This window comes from Onychostoma macrolepis, chromosome 07 (assembly GCF_012432095.1).
Source record: "Onychostoma macrolepis isolate SWU-2019 chromosome 07, ASM1243209v1, whole genome shotgun sequence".
Lineage (NCBI taxonomy): Eukaryota > Metazoa > Chordata > Actinopteri > Cypriniformes > Cyprinidae > Onychostoma > Onychostoma macrolepis.
Window position 1 is genome coordinate 8112433 of NC_081161.1, and position 17697 is coordinate 8130129.

Genomic DNA, 17697 nt, shown 5'->3' on the forward strand with positions numbered 1-17697 from the left:
TTTTCTATTAATTTTGCAGTGAAATATTACATGTTTTTGCGTAATCGAACTAGAGTCTTTGTGTGTTTTATGGAAGGACTCTCACCGTGTCGCCATTGTTGGCCCAGGCCAGGCAGAAAGTGCCTTTCACATATCCAGCCTTGTGAGCCACATCCTCGTAGAATTTGTTCACGGTGGTGGAGGCGGGCAGGTTGAGTGTCAGCCTCTCATTGACGGTCTTGGCATTGGTGGTGTCCTGCACTATACACAGCACTCTCGGCTCCTCCGCTGCACTTTCAATCTGTAAGTGCACAAACACGTGTGCTGAGTTTACTTTAACCAAACACACACGAGTTTAAGCTGAGCTCCAGTACTGAGAACTTCCATCAGACATGACAGTTAAAAACATGACAGTCTTCTTGTGCCATGCAATAATCGTCTGATCGTTATGTAACATCCTGGAAGACATGGTAAACTAGGAAGTATGTACATACTTCAACACTGAACTCAAATAATACAAAGCCCCACCATGAACAAATCAAGGTTAAACAAGACTAAAAGCATGACCGTGCCTCGAGCAAACCTGACTAATTAATCAATAAAAACCGTAAACAATCATATTATTAAACATAGCGACACTTGGTTAAATGTAACTGCAAAACTAGCTCAGAAGTTATGGCTTCACTGTTCAAATGAGGCCACAGTATGCAGTCAAGGCTATAATGTGGACAGCATGACTGGTGGTGGTTGGTTAATTGCAGGTGTTGTTTACAAAGCAAAGCCATGGTCTTTTCATACGCTGTCTGAGCGTCTGCTAAAGAACTGATCATGTTACCGAAAGCGCTGACTGAGAATACCAAGAACGATGCAAGCAAAACACTTCTACATATATTTCTGATGGGAAAAGCATTGAAAATAACTTGAATAGACTGTATTAAGGGTGCTTTACTTTAATTACTTTTGATGACTTTTTAAATGTATGTTTTTATAAAATAAATTAAATAAAACTTCAATTTTTTGTCCTTTTACTTATTGGTTTTTAAAATTTGATTGTCTTTTATAACTTGGACATTGGTGACTTCAGTCCAATTGACTACAAAATTTGCTATGTAACGCCCACTTTTAACAATTCAATTTAATTCCCAATGGATAAAATCAAGTGTCTTCCTACATTTTTTTTTAGTCGTGAACATTCTGCATCACTAAGAAAAGTAAAATAGGAATGTTGATTCATGTTGACTTTAACTACTTTACAGACAATTACATTTTTTACACGATATACTCAAATTCCCAGCTTCCAGCAAAAATATTACTAACTGGGTGAATCGCACCGAGCTTGTCAAAAAGCATCACTCTAAAATCAAAATAAAATATATATAAAAATCAAGATTTTATATATTTATAATATTATATTTTCATAAAACTAGATTTAGATATTTAATTTATTGATTTTTCCCCCCATTATTTTTATACTACATCCTTAAATTCCCATCTGCCTGTAATAGTGTCAAGCCCTCAGCTTCTCCTCGAACCAGCTGATTTTTTCCTGACGTCTTCATTTGAGAGTTAGTGTCAAATGAATCACCATGCTGTAAACACACACACATGCCACACAAATACAGCTACCTGTGAGAACCTCTTCTGCATCTCCTCAAAAATACTCTGCCTGCAACTCCAAAAAATACCCTGATGACAGAACAACAACACACTGTTCAAGAGAAGTCAAACCAGCCCCGAGCGTAAGGCTGAGCATCACGATCTGAGCCGCACTGATGTCTGATATCTGTTAAAGGTCAATACTCAAGGGAAGAATGGCGATCTAGAGGAGAAAATGTGAAGATGCCACCGTAAAAGACACACAGATGTCAACACAAGCAGGGGCATTATCAGATTACAGGGTATTTTTATCAGGGATAATATCGTTAGGTGCTCACGTGAAACAGGTTGGCCTGTACTCGAGCGGCCGGTATTCATTATAACAAGGTGCAAAGGGCTACAAGATCTTTATCTCAGTGAAGACTTTCAACGATGCATATCAAATATCCATAATATATTCATATTTTCTTTTCATATTTTGATATACCATTTTAACCAACATTGAATATTTGTGATTAGTTTCACCCAAAATATTTACAGAAGACTGTGGTATTTTTCAGATTTTATATGTGTATGTCTATAAATATAGATAATATATATATATATATAAAACAGGGTTTCCACAAAATTTGACCAATTAAATACTTATTAAAACAATAAAATAATATACAAATTAAAAAAATATATAAAATAATTTTTGCAGCCATTTAATATGATTCAAAATGTTAATAGAGATTTTTGGAGAGAGCAGTTTTCAATGTCTATGTCAGGTATCCTTTGAAATGAACTAATACACTTGTAAATATGTGTACTAATATTTTAAAATACATACCAATATGTATTATACCAGAAATTGGTTAAACAAATAAATAAGCTTAAGAGTTGTGTAAACAAGAGTTGTGTAGTCATATTTACATTTTTGATATTTTAAAGTAGAACATAATATGAACAATTTATATTCACTATAGAAGCGTCAATGTCTTTTCCTTTATTTCTAAAATGTATTAATGTGCATGGCATTTCCAGGTTTGACAAATAATTAAACAAATATATTTCCAGGTTTTTCAATGACTGAGGAATATAACTTCCTATACTGCCTATATAGTCTAAAGGGTTAAAAATATATATAACTGTACGTGTGTATACTTCTACACATTGGAACTAAGCAGCCTGGCAGATCAACCCATTTCCAGGACGTAGGTTCCCAGGTTGGATGCAAACCTGAGTTGTAATTTAGCTCACGTTCTGGTCCCGTGGGGCTGTGATAAAAACGGTGAGCTTGTGGTGCAATGTGGATGACATCAATAGCTGAAGTGAACAAAGATTCCTACCTGGCACACAGACGCCAGCTGATGGAAAAAGAGACAGAGAGAGCGAGAGAGACAGACTGAGAGAGTGAGGGGCCACTGGGGCCTCAGATCCTGCTTAGCATTTCCAGTCCCTTTGAACACTATCAGAGCACCTGAATCAAAGGCCCAAAGCAAGCGTCTGATTATTATTCAGGGAAATTCCATGCATTGTTTGTATAGGTTGACTTTAAAGAGAAAGTCACCCAGCCTGTGACAGACAGTAAAGGCGGATGTTACCCCAATGAAGCCACCTTTGTTTACCTGTTAACATCTGCATTCCTTTTAAAGAATGTGATGTGGGCAGCAAATCATCTCAACACAACACTGAAACTACAGAGCTTTTCGTTCGTTGGGTAACTTGGGCAACTGCAGACCTTTGGCAACTGCAGTATTAATATTAACATCAGCCTAGTTTTGGAGTTATGTACACTATCATTCAAAAGTGTAGGTCAGTAAGATTTTTTATTTATTTTTTGATGAAGTCTCTTCTGCTCACCAAGGCTGCATTTATTGGATCAAAATACAGTAAAAACAGTAATATGGTGACACATTATTACAACTGAAAATAGCTATATCTGAATATATTTTAAAAATGTAATTAAAAAAGTAATTAAAATAACTTTGCATTGTGTCCAAGGACATGTTAACCTTAACCAAGGTAAAATCACTGCAATTCTCGACTGCCTTGTTAATACGAATGAAAATCAAATTTAAATAGATAACTAAATTTACCAACCCTTCCCATAAACCAGACCTATGGGATATGCATTTTGAAAAAAGCTAGTGAGGCCTTCATACGAAAATGTGCCTCACCCTTGCTGGGCATGAGTCACCCTCAAGCCTTCTGTCAAACGGCTTAATTACTTTTAGCAGGTGGTCCTTTGAAACAGCCAGCAGACCCTACAACCACACATCATAATAGGAGCTCCGCGTAAGCCGATTTGGACCCGAAAGACAGTACACTTAAAAAGCTATTGTGAAACTTTACTGGCTTTATATTTTCTCTTCCTGTTTGCTAGAATGCTAAACATTCCTCTTCTATCTAAAGGTAGCAGATGTTCTCTGGGCCTGGCCTTTGTGTGGCAGCGGGACAGAGGCAGAGTTGTTGGAAATTTAGGGATATGTGCAGAGAGCGAAGTTGGAACATTAAATCTGAAATAACAGCTACAGCAACATCATTAGAAGATGTCCTGACTGAACGCCCGCTGACATTGGACGGTCTTGATTACTAAAAGCCCACCCTGAGCAGATTAAAATGAGCCAATCTGACAATGAAGACAGAGAGAGCTCAGCATCACTGGCCTGCACTTCGGGGCCCTCAGCAACCGCAGCCACAAATTGGGCTTCATCTGATGTTACTTGGTGAATGGTTTGATGTGATGTGATTTACAGTAGTTGAACTGCAGGAACGTCATTCTTGAAGCAATGTGAGGTTAAGTGCTTTGCTCAAGGGTACCAAGTAGGCCTGCATGATTTTGGGGAAAAAATCTAATGGGGGATGTCACCTAACAAGCCTGGAAAACAGGTCTCTTTGCATCTGTTTGATGGAGAAAGTGTTAACAGCAGTATGAACTGATGCTAACCTAGCTAGTTGGGGTTTTTTGGGGGGTTTTTTTGTGGCGGTTGTATTTTATTTAATTTTTATATCTGAATGTCTTGAGTAAAAGAGCTCCATATTTAACGAATCACATACAAAAGACCAGAAACAGAAGTGATGTGACCTGTTTTATATAATATGGAAGTTTGTTGCGCATAAACCCCTTTGCAATTTTTCTGCTACAAATTGTGGTTGCAATTTAAAATGTGATTTTAAAAAATCCGGGTTTGCATGTTTTTTGTTGGGCTGAACAATTTGGCTAAAATTGTGCGATTATTTATCAAAATGTCTATAAAATAATAATTATTACTATTTTTACTAAATAAAAACAAGAATATTCTAAAAATTTATTTTTAAAAATATTCGGCACCGACAGACTTGAGGTTAGTGTGCTGGCATATAGCACAACTAATAATTTTATTTTATAAATTACTAATATTAATGGATGTCTTAATTTCCTCATTTACAAATGTTACACCATCAAACTTTTATTTTGACGGAAAACCGCAGGGAAAAAGCTTCTCTTTTGTTGACAAGCGCTTCTCTTTGAAGATGGTTGGGGCATGCTGCTTTCCAAAACCCATCTTTAAGCAGCCCAAATTCATGCAGAGATGGAGTTCGTGAGGAGCAGAATTTGCTGTGAACCGAGGTGCTTTGAGATGCTGAAAGTATGGCAGATAACGAGTTGCTCACGTGTAAGAAAACAGTGCCATGCTTCACTCTGAAACACGCAGCGCTTTTTTTTTTCTTTTTTATGAAAATCACAGCCTGTGTGATTTGATAATCACCTTAAGCCATGTTGCAATCTGTGTTAATTTTAACAGTGTTAATTTGAGACGAAAATGCTTAATAGTCTTAGCCACATTTTAGTTATCCGAGTCTTTCATAGTTTGTGTCTAGTTTTAAGGCCAAAGTATACTTCTTTTTTTACACGTACGTTAGCGTATGCATACAGTCGTACACACAGCCTTGCAAAATATACTTAATTTGACTCGTACGCGTACAAAGATGTTCGACGCACGCTTTGCACCGAATTGCAATACCTCTCCTGGCCTAACGGGGCCAGTGTTTGCGCGAGTTAAAACCCATATAAATATCCTTGTATTCTTTCAGTGGTACAAATGGGGATATTTTCTAACTTCCTCGCACAGTCTCTTGTCTATGTTAAAACGACAACGAATTGTGACTCCCGGGTCACCCTATCCCTAACCCTTCAGGTGCTGAGGCCATTGTTTCAGATCGCTAGTTCGCGTTTTGATAGCCTATCTGTCCACAGCGGCTGCCATACTGAGATTAGATATGCAAACGCCGTCATCCTATTGCAATCCAATGACAGGGACACACATTTTGAAAGAGAAGACAACTTTAGGATGTATTTTGAATGTCCGGTAGTCCTCAAATAACATTCTAGTCCTGCGGCATAAATTTCGTCATAGTTTTTATCATCAGATATTAGTTTTAACTGGTCAACGTCTCGTCTTAGTCACAGAAAAAAAGGTTTGTTAAGGAATATTTTTCGTCGCTGTCTTCGTTGACAAAATTAACACTGGTTGCAATTTTGGTTTTATTTTGATTAATCAAGCAGCTCTAGTGCCATGGTAAGAGCGGTGTACTGTGAGCCCATGAACCTTTGTGATATCAGCACACGTCATTCAGCACTGGCACAGGATAAATGCCACAACTACGTGAAAGAAAAGGCTCAGTGTGCTTTGAAGGTAATCTGGTTGCACCGGAGATAAAATATAACTATAAACTTTAGTGCTGACTAATCAATGATTTCCAGCAGGTGTTGTCACAACCCAGAGGAAGAGTGTGGGAGTGTCGCATCCCGCTATAAAAGACTGAGACAGATTCATGTGGTAATTGGCGTGGAGCCAGTGAAGGTCATGTTAATCCTGTAGACCAATTTATAAGATCAAATAGGATCAAACAGACTCATTCATTTCATGCTAAAGTCAAATGACTTTTTTTTTTTTATTGTTGTTACGTGTTTGAATAGATTAATCCTGCTCTGAATTTAGTTGGAATCCCTGACGCAATAAATTTAAATCACCCACAATAACAACCATATAAACAGGGGAACTAAGAAAAACAAAAAGTAGTCGACCGGTATATATATATCAGCAAGGAGGATGATAGGTTGCTATCAGCTGATTTTTGGAAAATCAGCTGATATATATAGATTTTTTCTTCTGCAGGGGCCAATTTGTTTTTCTGTTTGGCCGTTTAGTGTCAGAAGTAAGACTTTTATTCGGACAGCCATTCTCTGTCTTCATTAGTTTGATATTTTTGTTGAACAGTTCAGTCTAATAAATTATTAACAGAAATATTAAACATAGAAAGTAAATGGTATATGAAAAAGCATTATAGTGTTTGACTTTCCATTATTATTGATACCGCAATAATGCTTTCTCAAAAACTGCTGGCGTTCAGTGAATGCATATTTCATTTAGGCAAGTCTTTGAATTTTTAATAAACATTTAATTCCACAAACATTGCAAACAAATCCTGCTGTTAGATGTTCTGAAGTGTGCATTTGTAGTTATGTTTTTAATGTTAAAAATTCAGTTGAGTCATGAAAAATTCCAAAATCAGGAAACTGCCATCTAAACTAAAAATCATTATTAAAAAAATAATAATAATAAATAAATAATTACATGTATGAGACTTTTTCTATTGTTTTTTCCATTTTAAAATTATTTCTAATTTAGTAAATATTATGTAGTTATAGCCTAGTTATTTATTTTTATTGCAATCAGCATCTGAGGCTCTCTTCATGGCAAAAACGAGAGTTGCAATAATACAAATTACATAAACACAAAACCAAGCAAACAGAAAAATGCAGTAGTTAAAATTATACACAATTGTTTAAATTAGCATATGATAAAAATTCTAAAATATTTTCTGGTAAAATCTTACTTATGTAAATACAAATTTCTTTACATCATGTGTTATTTACAATCTTTAAAAATTAATTAAAACGTGTGATAACATAACTGATGGCTTTATATTGGCCATCCACTAGTTTTTATTACCAAGTACTGTTTTCTTTGAAGTACCTTGAAGAAATGTACAAGTACCATGATTCTTGTCAATTATTTCTAAATATTACTTTAAGCATTCCATAAAAACAGGCTGTCCTTGCTAATATTAAGGAATGATTTTACAAATATAACTTTTATAATTGCATTGACATTTATTCCAAAATGTGTTATTTATCAGTTAACAGGAAGACTGAAAAATAAACATCCTGACAGCTAAGTGCCCAAAAATGATGCTGGACATTAAAATGAATAACTCGATTCTCATCTGATCCGAAACATGTCCACAAATAAAATAATGTGGATTCAATCTGAAACAATATATTTGATTTGAATTGACCAGAATAGGTTGCCAGGTAAAATTGTTCTCGATTAAAATCCGATTTTACGTGTGTTGACACTGCACGGTCTTTTAGAAATGAAAGTAGAGAGAAGTCCTAAAATACCTGAATTATGAATCTATTCTGAATCATGTCCATGAATGAAGTGATGTGGATTAACTCGAGCAGTGTAATCTGTGCTGCTAACATAAACTATGGCGCACACTTTAGCACCTCCCTAAACTCACTCCAGCAGGACACTTTACAGGCTGCATGAAAAGTAAACAGTAGGACAGCACACATGACAACACTTTATGCGCCTTATTAATCACATAAATCACCGGACTCGAGTGGTTATTAACGTGTTTAATCTGTTGGAAGGACTTGTTGACTGATAGTTAGCTGAGCTGCTGCTAACACTCTGCTGCTAGCCGCTAAACTCAACACTGACGCGCACTTCATGTGTCCCCCTGCATTCATATAAACGCGAGTTCCTAGCTCGTGGTGCGATTTACAGAGTTGATGGTGTGACTCCTGTGTGTTATTTTGAGGTCGATCATCTCTCACCTCTTTGGGCACAAGCTGCTTTTCTTCGCTAGGCACCATTTCCATCGGATCCTCCAGCCGCGGTCCGCTGTCAACAGGAGCTCTGCGAGGCGCCTCGAGACACCATTCTGAGTGTGTTAGTTAAAACGAGGTGATATCGAGGAAACAACTTTTGGGCTAAATAGCCGTTAATCCAGGTTAATCTGTGTTACTTTCTTTCTGCTTGGACTGCAAGCAAAAACAGCAATCAATGGAGGAAAAATGGCCGCCACGCACTTTCGCGAGACTTCACATCAATCTGCGTCACTTCCGACAACACTGTCTGTGTACGTTATAAAACAGCTGAACGCGTAAACAAGCAGTTAGTAAAGTGAAAATATTGTGATGTAATGCGGGACTTTGCATGATAGTTATGAAATATAAAACGTGTCCTGAGAGCACACCTTTTGATTGAAATCTGCTGTCAGTATATATAACTGACCTTTGCCTTCATGTTTTATTGTGTTAACTTCTTTCCCAACACTGGAATTTTAGTTAAGTGGACAGATTAAAAATAAATAAATAAAATAAACAAAGAACAAATAGTATATACATGTATATAAATGTATACAAATGACAAAAACTGTGTGTGTGTGTGTGTGTGAGAGAGAGAGAGAGAATGTGTATATAAATATATATATATTAATGCATGCCAATGTGGTCTTCCCAACATTTATAATTATATGGTTATAATAAAATAATAGCCTTTTAAAAAGTATAAATTATAAAAAATACATACCTTAGTGTATTTCTTAATATTCTGAATTAGAATCTGGTTTTATATTTTCTGCATTTACTATAGATTTAGTTAACATTTTAATCATTTTGTAGTGTGTTATTGTCATTTTTATTAGTTTCTTAAATGTATTTTTTATTTATTAGGTTTAATTCATTTAGTAATTAGTTAAACTTAAAAATGTTGGGACAAGATTTTCCTGAAGTCAAATCCTCTATTGTTTACTCAAATAAAAGGGGGTGATTTCTTTTCTTTTCTTTTCTTTTATTTTAATGTTTACTCAAATAAAAGGGGTTGATTTTTTATTATTTTATTTTATTCTTGTATAATCATTCATTATGGTTTGCATTTTATCTTCATTCATTATGTTTGTGGTGTTGAAATGCTGCCTCTCTTGTTTTGTAAATAAATAAACAAACAAATAACTAAAAAAGTTTGATGTTTGATATAATGCAATCTATATAAATACACAGCTTTGTGTTTACCTCATCTGAAAAACAACTTTTGTTGTTTTGTTTTTTTGTCATCATCTTTTTTTAATAATTGACCTCAACAAAATATTCAAAATTGTCAAAATGTTCATGTTCAAAATGTTACAAAATTGGACATGATACCATTATCCAAAAAACAAACAAACATAATATTATGTCAGATGCTATTTACACTAAGTGCAAATAGCGATAGATTCTATTTACACTATGTTAAAATAGCAGCATTTTCTGCTATTTATACTACTTGTTGCAAATAGTGGCAATTATCTGCACCTCAGTATTGTAGGACATTGTAAAACAGTACGCAGTAATAACGTATTGAGTGTAAATTATCCACCTTTTTCTTCAACGCGGAAGTAAGCCTATGGGAGAGACTTCCGATTCATTATAGATAAATAACGAGAAGAATAACAACGTGCAGTAAACGGTAAAACTGTTTGCACTACAAACCAGTGTGTTCATAATTAAGATAATACATTAAAATAATATCGTAAGATACACACATTTTCAATATCAAGCAGCAAAACAAACTGTTTTGTACAGCTAAACATAGCTGGATGCGGATGAGACCGGAAGCCAGACCCATAGAATTTACAAATGGCCCATTTTTACGGCAAGAAAAAGGTGGATAGATTTAATTCAAATTATTACATGGACGCCACCTATATTGGGAGAATAAAGACCTCACTACACCTACCCTAACACTACCCGATACTTTATTTTCAACTTTTTGATTTTTTCCTTCATTTTTATTGAAAATAAATGCCTTCCCGATGCAATATGAGATTTGAAAAAAAAGTTCGGCAAAAGGTGGATTCGACCTCGGGTCGATCGCATCAAAAAGCACCTTGTTGACTATTCCAATCACACACTGTTGGGCAGAGTTAGTGTAAACAGCCTTTGCCAACAAGGCAGGCTCTTTGCACTTAGTGTAAATAGACACTCCGTAATATTATTTCCTTGAAAAACAAGCACTGTGAACCTGAGCAATTTTCTGTTTAGTGTTCCTCTGTTCGAGTGAATAAAGAGGACACATCATACATTACCATTGTGTTTCATTTTTAATGAGCGGCTTAATGACAGGCTGGCATTTAACATGCGCCATGCACATCATGGGATCAGGTATTCACAGATGTATTTCTTCTGACTGCGACAGACCTCGTCGTGCCATTTTCCCTGTGCTGCCAGCGAGAGAGCGACGCAGCTCTCTCTCTTCCCTCCAGTCGGCTCTCTCTTGGAACGATCCCAGTGGAAGAAAGTGACAGGCAGGCTGTTCACGTCCACATACTGGCCTTCCTTCACTATGTCTGTTATGCCGATCCAGAAATCTTTGGATACGGGTGAGCTGCGTTTGACATAGTCTGTGAGCTCGTCGTTCTGGTTGATGTCTCGAGGGATGGCCAGGGTCCCTCCCTGTGCGATGCAGTCCTCGTTGGCCTCATGGTAGTGCTTGGCCTGCTCAGAGAGCAGGTAACACTTCCTGTGGGCTTTGATGCCACGCAGGCAAACTGAAACATATAAAAACACATTCACTCGAACACTGGTTTATAGCAGTTTCACACATGCCTTACAATGTGAATATCAAATAATCAGTGACAAAAATATTGCTGTCTTTATTTATGAAGCATTTTTACTGTTAATGTAATAAGACATATAAGCTTTCTTAAGTCACTTTTATAAGGTGTTTGAACACAGTTGTGTGGCCGCGGTGTGTGAAATCAATCATCCTATAATGGTAAAAAATCCACCCACTCATTTTTTTTATAATCCCAATAAATTATAAACAGTCTCTCAGAACAAGCGATTTCAGATTCTCCCTCTTTACTCATCACTGAAGGAAGTCCCGCCCATTTGTGACGATCTCTGCCCTATTTGCATAAACACAGCCCTGAGTGAGAAGCAGCAGTCCGCCATTACTGGAGATATACAATGTTAGTGTCAAAGAGGTGTGTTTTCTGAAGCACCAACGAACAGGAGTCTCCATAGACTCCCTCCCACTGAGGACACTGTGGTTAAATTTCATTATCGAAGAAATTGTCCCCGGGGGAAAAAAACGGTAAAGTGAGTCCCCTCTATGTTCATGGATCAATACCAATGCTTCGTGCACGAACGTCAGCTCCAGACAAAGTAAGTCATGCATTTGTTTTCCGAACTGCCCTTCTGAAAGCACTTCTTGGCACTCTATAAGGCTACTGTTGCTAAATCTATGCCTGTTTTCATTGATGCTGCCTTCACATGCTACCAGAATGACTGTAAATACGATTAAAAATTGCATATGAAAGTTGACCGCTTGAATTAGTTGAGCTCATAATCACAAGTGGGGCTTATAAAGTTTGTAATACCAAGCAATGGCACCATGAGTTATTTTTATTGTGCCATGATGCTCAACCGAGCACGTTTTCTGTAAATATAACAGGCTTGTACTAATAGTGGAATGTTTATTTGCAAAGGCCAGCACAGAGCACGAGCTCTTGAAGCTCCGCCCTCTTCTCTGGGAGCACCAGCTCATTTGCATTTTAAGGGACAGACACAAAACGGCACGTTTTGGCTAATACCCTAAAAGTGGCAATTTTAACAAGCTATAAAAAATTATCAGTAGTGTATTTTGAGCTAAAACTTCACATATGCACTCTGAGGACATCAGAGACTTATTTTACGTCTTGTAAAAAGGGGCATAAAAAGGGGTTACCCGTAAAGACAAAGCACTAACATGCCAGCTAACAAGTACTTACATTGTTCATTCTTTGTCAGTCATTATATCCACATCTGTCAAACACCTAATGGTACCATTTTAGTCCTTCATAACATTCATCTAGTTAGGGAACAAACTGGAGGCCCCTCCCATAAATAAATGCATTATAAATATTATGTACACTATCGTTCAATATCAGTTTGAGCGATAAAAATGTCACTTAGGCTCACCATGGCTGCATGCGTTTTATTAAAAATACAGTAAAACAGTATTATTATTAAATATTATTACAATAAAAAGTTTTCCATTTAAATATATTTTAAAATGTAATTTATTCCTTTGACGATAAAGCTACATTTTCAGTCTTCAGTGTCACATGATTCTTCAGAAATCATTCTAATATGCTAATTTGAAACGTTTCTTATTATTATCAATGTTGAAAACAGTTGCACTGCTTAATATTCTAGCGAAAACCATGATCCATTTTTTTCAGAATTCTCTGATGAATGAAAAAAGCTTTTATTTGAAATAGAATCTTTGTAATATTGTAAGATCAGCCTGATAGTTTCAACCAAATAGTTAACATTACTACTTCTGTTACTATTTTCATAGTCCCCACTTTGTCTTAAAAAAGAAATGGAAAAAATGCTCTTAAATCACACTGTTTGAAGGACACCATATGAATACATTCCAATTTTACAGTAATAACAATAAAAGTAATAAAAATACAGTAATAACTGTATTTATTATTATTATTATTAGCATTATTATCAATAGTAGTAGTATAGTTGTCGTAGTAGTATGGAAATAATACACTTTAAAAGAATATACTTTGTGAACAATGTTCATATTAATGTTTTCAGACATTTTATTGCAAATTGTTTAAAATTAAATGAAAACATACTATTTATTAAATTTATATTAAATGCAATGTTAAACTTAAGAGTGCTTTTTTTAGACCTAAGTACATCTTCATATGTAATTTCATACTTCTATTGTCTTTGAAAATATGGTTAACGTGTACTGCTGAATGTGTTGTCAAGCATTTATAGTCATTTAAAATATACTTTAATGTCATTTCTATTTAAATTTGTATGTTATGTACTTAAAATGTATTGCAATTTAGTACATTTAAAATATATTAACTTTCATTGAAACATCGAATAACACTGCAGTTATTTACACATGCTTTATGTTAGTCAAAATAAGTGTATACTTCTTGAAAGCCATTAAAAAGATTATGAAAACAATGATGTAAAATACACTTCTGATGTCAACTTTCATTTGTTAACAATATGCGCTGCTGCCACTTATGGTGTGAAACAGGAAAATTATTAAATAATGATCTGCAACATAAACATTCTTTTTAATGAAATGAAATCAAATGTGACCCTGCACCACAAAACCAGTCGCTGGGGTATATTTGTAGCAATAGCTAAAAATACACTGTATGGGTCAATATTATAGATTTTACTTTTATGCCAAAAATCATTAGGATATTAAGTAAAGATCATATTCCATGAAGATATTTTGTAAATTTACTACTGTAAATATATTAAAACATCGTTTTTGATTAGGTGATTTTCTCAATATTTAGATTTTTTTGCACCCTCAGATTCCAGATTTTAACAAACCATACATCAATGGAAAGCTTATTTATTCTAAAAATTGACACTTAAGACTGGTTTTGTGGTCCAGGGTCACAATTATGTATAACTGTTTACCTGTTTGCAGCGCCTGCATCTCTTTCAGGGAATTGACTTCCTGCCACAGCTTGTCAATCTGTGTCCTCATGTCCTCATCCTCTGTCGCTGTATCTCAACAGAAGAACGACACACCAGAGGTCAGATCAAATATTCAATACATTACAAAAGCTTGACTGAATCTAAGAGTTCTGAAGGAATTGATGCGGCTAAGGAAAAACATACAGTCCTGACATAAAAGTTACCTCTCTGTCGAGCTGGAACTGCTTTTTTGGAGCGAGAGGGATGGCCATATCCGGACGGGAGGACACTAAAGCAGATCACTAACAGCAGAAGCCGAGACTGTGCCATGGTCACAGACGAGCTGTGCAAATCACTGAGAGAAAGTGGACAAGTCTTACAGTTTTCTCCCTTTTTTTACTCTCAGGCTATTGGCTGGGCATTCGGTGTTTTTGTGTACCTAAAGGGAATTGAAATGCCCTCAGTGCAGTCACAACAACCCATCCACTGTTTCCAGCCATTCATAAATATTTACTTGGGAAGAAAATGAAATTAATTTGGGAGTTTACCCATTCATAACCCAACAAGAAAATTCATTCACTACCACACCTTATGTGTGGCATAGATTTGAAAAAGTCCTTTGTAAATAAATTCCTTGCTTTTGACCAAATTTGTTCTAAAGAAATGTGAAAAGTGATTTATAAAAAGTAGATTTTGAATAATCCACAAGGGGGAAAAAACTGAACTTCAAACAGAAAAAAACTGATTCAAAATGAGCAAATTTTATTATATTTACATAGCATTCTTGTTCACTTATGTTTTGCAATGCTGCAAATTTTCAGTTTTTATCATTTATTGATAAAACATTGATAAAACATTTCAAATAAAAAAATTAATTATAAATGATTTAAATGTAATTCAATTGTATAATATCATTTAATTTAATAATTTATTCCATGCAAAATATTTCAAATAAAAATTTTAATTTGTTTTACTTAATCATAAATGTATGATTAGATCATACTAAATTATTTTATTTTATCTCATTTGTTTTAAATATTGATTAGATAAATCAAAATTGAATTCATCTAAAATATTTCAAATAAAATAAAAAAAAATTTAAAGTTTTTTTTTTTTAGATTGTATTTAATTTTATCTAAAAGTTTCATTCGTTTTAACAAGATGTTGATAAGATCATTGTTTAATTTAATCAGAATTAAAGTTTCATCTATTTTGAATCATAAAGATCAATTACACCAAGTATTAAACACATTTTTTGCATAACTTGTTCATAAACACCTCTTGAGGATATGAATAGCTACACATTGATTTTAGTTGGAGTTGGAGACAGAGGGGCTGTTGATCAGGGAAGGAAGTCCAGTTCAGAGCTCAGTGTTCTCAGCTAATTTTAGAGTGTGATGCTGTGAGATGGAGGGAGATGGAGGGAGTAGAGAGACGAGTGCAAAAAAGAGCAAACAGCCCAGAGGGAATATCTTTTACTGCGTGTCTTTGAAACACATGACATGTGCCCTGCAGATCATCTAGACTACTTCTCATTTTCAAAAGAAAAAGATTTTGACAGATAAATTTATACGTTTCATGAGGATATAGCACGAACATTCATATTTTTAATGTACTGCATGAATTTTCCATGCAATTACAAAAAATAGGGACTGAAGCTTTCAAGCTGCAGAACGGAAACAAACTTATAAAAATATGAACTCGTTCATTGAAAAGATTAGATTTAAAGGAAAAATTCATTCAGAAATATCAATTTCATGAGCTCTCATAGTTCATGCTAAGGAGACTTGAGGATCTCAAAATTTTCAGTCAATAATTATTTAAATTTCAGGTAACACTTAACGACGTTAATGCATTAACTAATATTAACTAACAATGAGCAATACATTTGTTATATAATTTATTATTATTTGTGAATGTTAGTTGATAAAAATGCAACTGTTTTTTGTTATTATTAGCTGAGGTCCATCAAATAATATCACAGATACAACATTAAATTTTCAAAATTGTTTTAGTTATGAACATTAACTAAGATTATTAAGATTGTTGAATTACAAGTATTTTTCATTGCTATTTCATCTTAGCTATGTAGTTTATTTGAACAAATGGAACCGTACTGTAAAGAGTTACCAAATTTCAGCCTGTTCCTCACATTAAATAAAAATAAATAAATAAATAATTTAGAAATATGATACATATTGCTAAATCATGATACATAAATGATTTTATTTTTGTTATTTGTGTGAAGCTTACAAGCTTCAATCCCAGAAATTCTTTAAAATATTCATTTTGGGGCAGGTATTGGTTGTCAAAAGAACTTTTTTAGAAAAAAAAACACTTAATTATTCCGGCAGATATTTCCATTACTGCGTGACAGTCAGAAATCCATGGGAAAGGTCAAACACAATTTTTATCACAGCCATATGTCAGATTTCTGAATAACAAACCTTGAAAAGGCCACTGACCACAATATTTTTAACTGAAAAGAGCAAAGTGATGCTTTGTTAATTTCCTCAGTGCCATTTGTGAGTAACCTCGGGGTTACTGAGGGAAAAGAACCAACAACATTTGTGTCTGTCATGTTTCAATCAGTGTTACCAGTTCTGCAGCAAAATATCAGACAGGAGCCGTGTGAAAGGTTATGAGGTTGATGTGCGGAACAGCATTTTAATGGCATAAAGGCCAAATAACACTTCACAGAAATGCTCTGCACAACATTTTATTCAGATTTCATGTGTTTGCAATCTACCACAACATAAAAGCACGTCTACAAACTAAAACTACACAGCAACAATATGCTTTTGTGTGTCTTGAGCTGGGGTCCACTAACACATCAAAAATAATGCTTTAAGGCAAGTCTTTAAAGAAAACAATTGTAACCCAAAATAAACAGCAAAATGTGGAAAGATACTGTCAAATATGTGTGCCTTTCATATACTCAGTCATGTACAACCAGTCTGATAATCAAACAAGAAACAAGCAAAAAACACTTAATTTGTGGGCCTAATTAGAAAGAGGGCGAATGGGTTTGAAGTCATTATTATCAGTCATTTTTTGCTCATGTGTAAGTCATTCCATTCTTGCTTAAAGGAATAGTTCACCCCAGAAATAAAACTTTGCTAGAAGTTTACTGTCCTTCAGGCCATCCAAGATGTAGATGAGTTTGTTTCTTCATTGGAACAGATTTGGAGTAATTTAGCGTTACATCACATGCTCAGCAATGGATCCTCTGCGGTGAATGGGTGCCGTCAGAATGAGAGTCCAAACAGCTGATAAAAACATCACTATAGTCCACAAGTATTCCACACTACTCCAGTCCATCAATTAATGTCTTGAAAAGCATGTTTGTAAGAATAATATTCCCATTGCCATTTTGCACTGGTCAGTATTTTGGCCAGAAGTGATGGTTTAAAGTTAAAATCTTAATGACAGATTTGTTTGTAACAAACAGCAGCTTTTCACTTCATAAGATGTTAACTGTTGACTGGAGTAGTGTGGGTTACTTGTGGATCATTGTGATGTTTTTATCAGCTGTTTGGACTCTCATTCTGACGGCACCCATTCACTGCAGTGGATCCACTGGTGAG

The 17697-nt window shown here is 35.0% G+C and overlaps 2 protein-coding genes across 3 annotated transcripts in view; both read right to left on the reverse strand.

Annotated features, from left to right (window-relative positions):
• usp47 (ubiquitin specific peptidase 47) overlaps positions 1-8740 on the reverse strand; it is a 29417-nt gene extending 20677 nt beyond the window's left edge. The window contains exons 1-2 of the mRNA XM_058781535.1: positions 8450-8740; positions 86-280 (exon numbers count right to left, since the gene is read on the reverse strand). Of these exons, the coding sequence (XP_058637518.1) occupies positions 86-280; positions 8450-8494 (240 nt within the window). The 5' untranslated portion in view covers positions 8495-8740. The remainder of the gene's footprint in view (positions 1-85; positions 281-8449) is intronic.
• A 2007-nt stretch (positions 8741-10747) lies between these two features.
• clec3a (C-type lectin domain family 3, member A) lies at positions 10748-14737 on the reverse strand. 2 transcript variants are annotated; one of them, XM_058782831.1, is made up of 3 exons: positions 14335-14737; positions 14111-14197; positions 10748-11202 (listed from the first exon to the last, which is right to left on the reverse strand). In XM_058782831.1, the coding sequence occupies exons 1-3, from the start codon at positions 14438-14440 to the stop codon at positions 10805-10807; spliced, it is 591 nt and encodes a 196-aa protein (XP_058638814.1). In that variant the 5' UTR covers positions 14441-14737; the 3' UTR covers positions 10748-10804. The 2 variants fall into 2 exon arrangements, with proteins under 2 accessions (XP_058638814.1, XP_058638813.1); XM_058782830.1 differs by having other exon boundaries at positions 14111-14203.
• Between the last annotated feature and the right edge of the window lie 2960 nt (positions 14738-17697).

What these genes read in the sequence shown, in the direction of transcription:
- clec3a (XM_058782830.1), bottom strand. Translation starts at nt 14,440, where the DNA reads ATGGCACAGTCTCGGCTTCTGCTGTTAGTGATCTGCTTTAGTGTCCTC. An exon ending in AGTTCCAGCTCGACAGAGAG is followed by an intron (nt 14,204 to 14,334) that starts GTAACTTTTATG and finishes TCTTCTGTTGAG; the next exon opens with ATACAGCGACAGAGGATGAG. An exon ending in GATGCAGGCGCTGCAAACAG is followed by an intron (nt 11,203 to 14,110) that starts GTAAACAGTTAT and finishes TATATGTTTCAG; the next exon opens with TTTGCCTGCGTGGCATCAAA.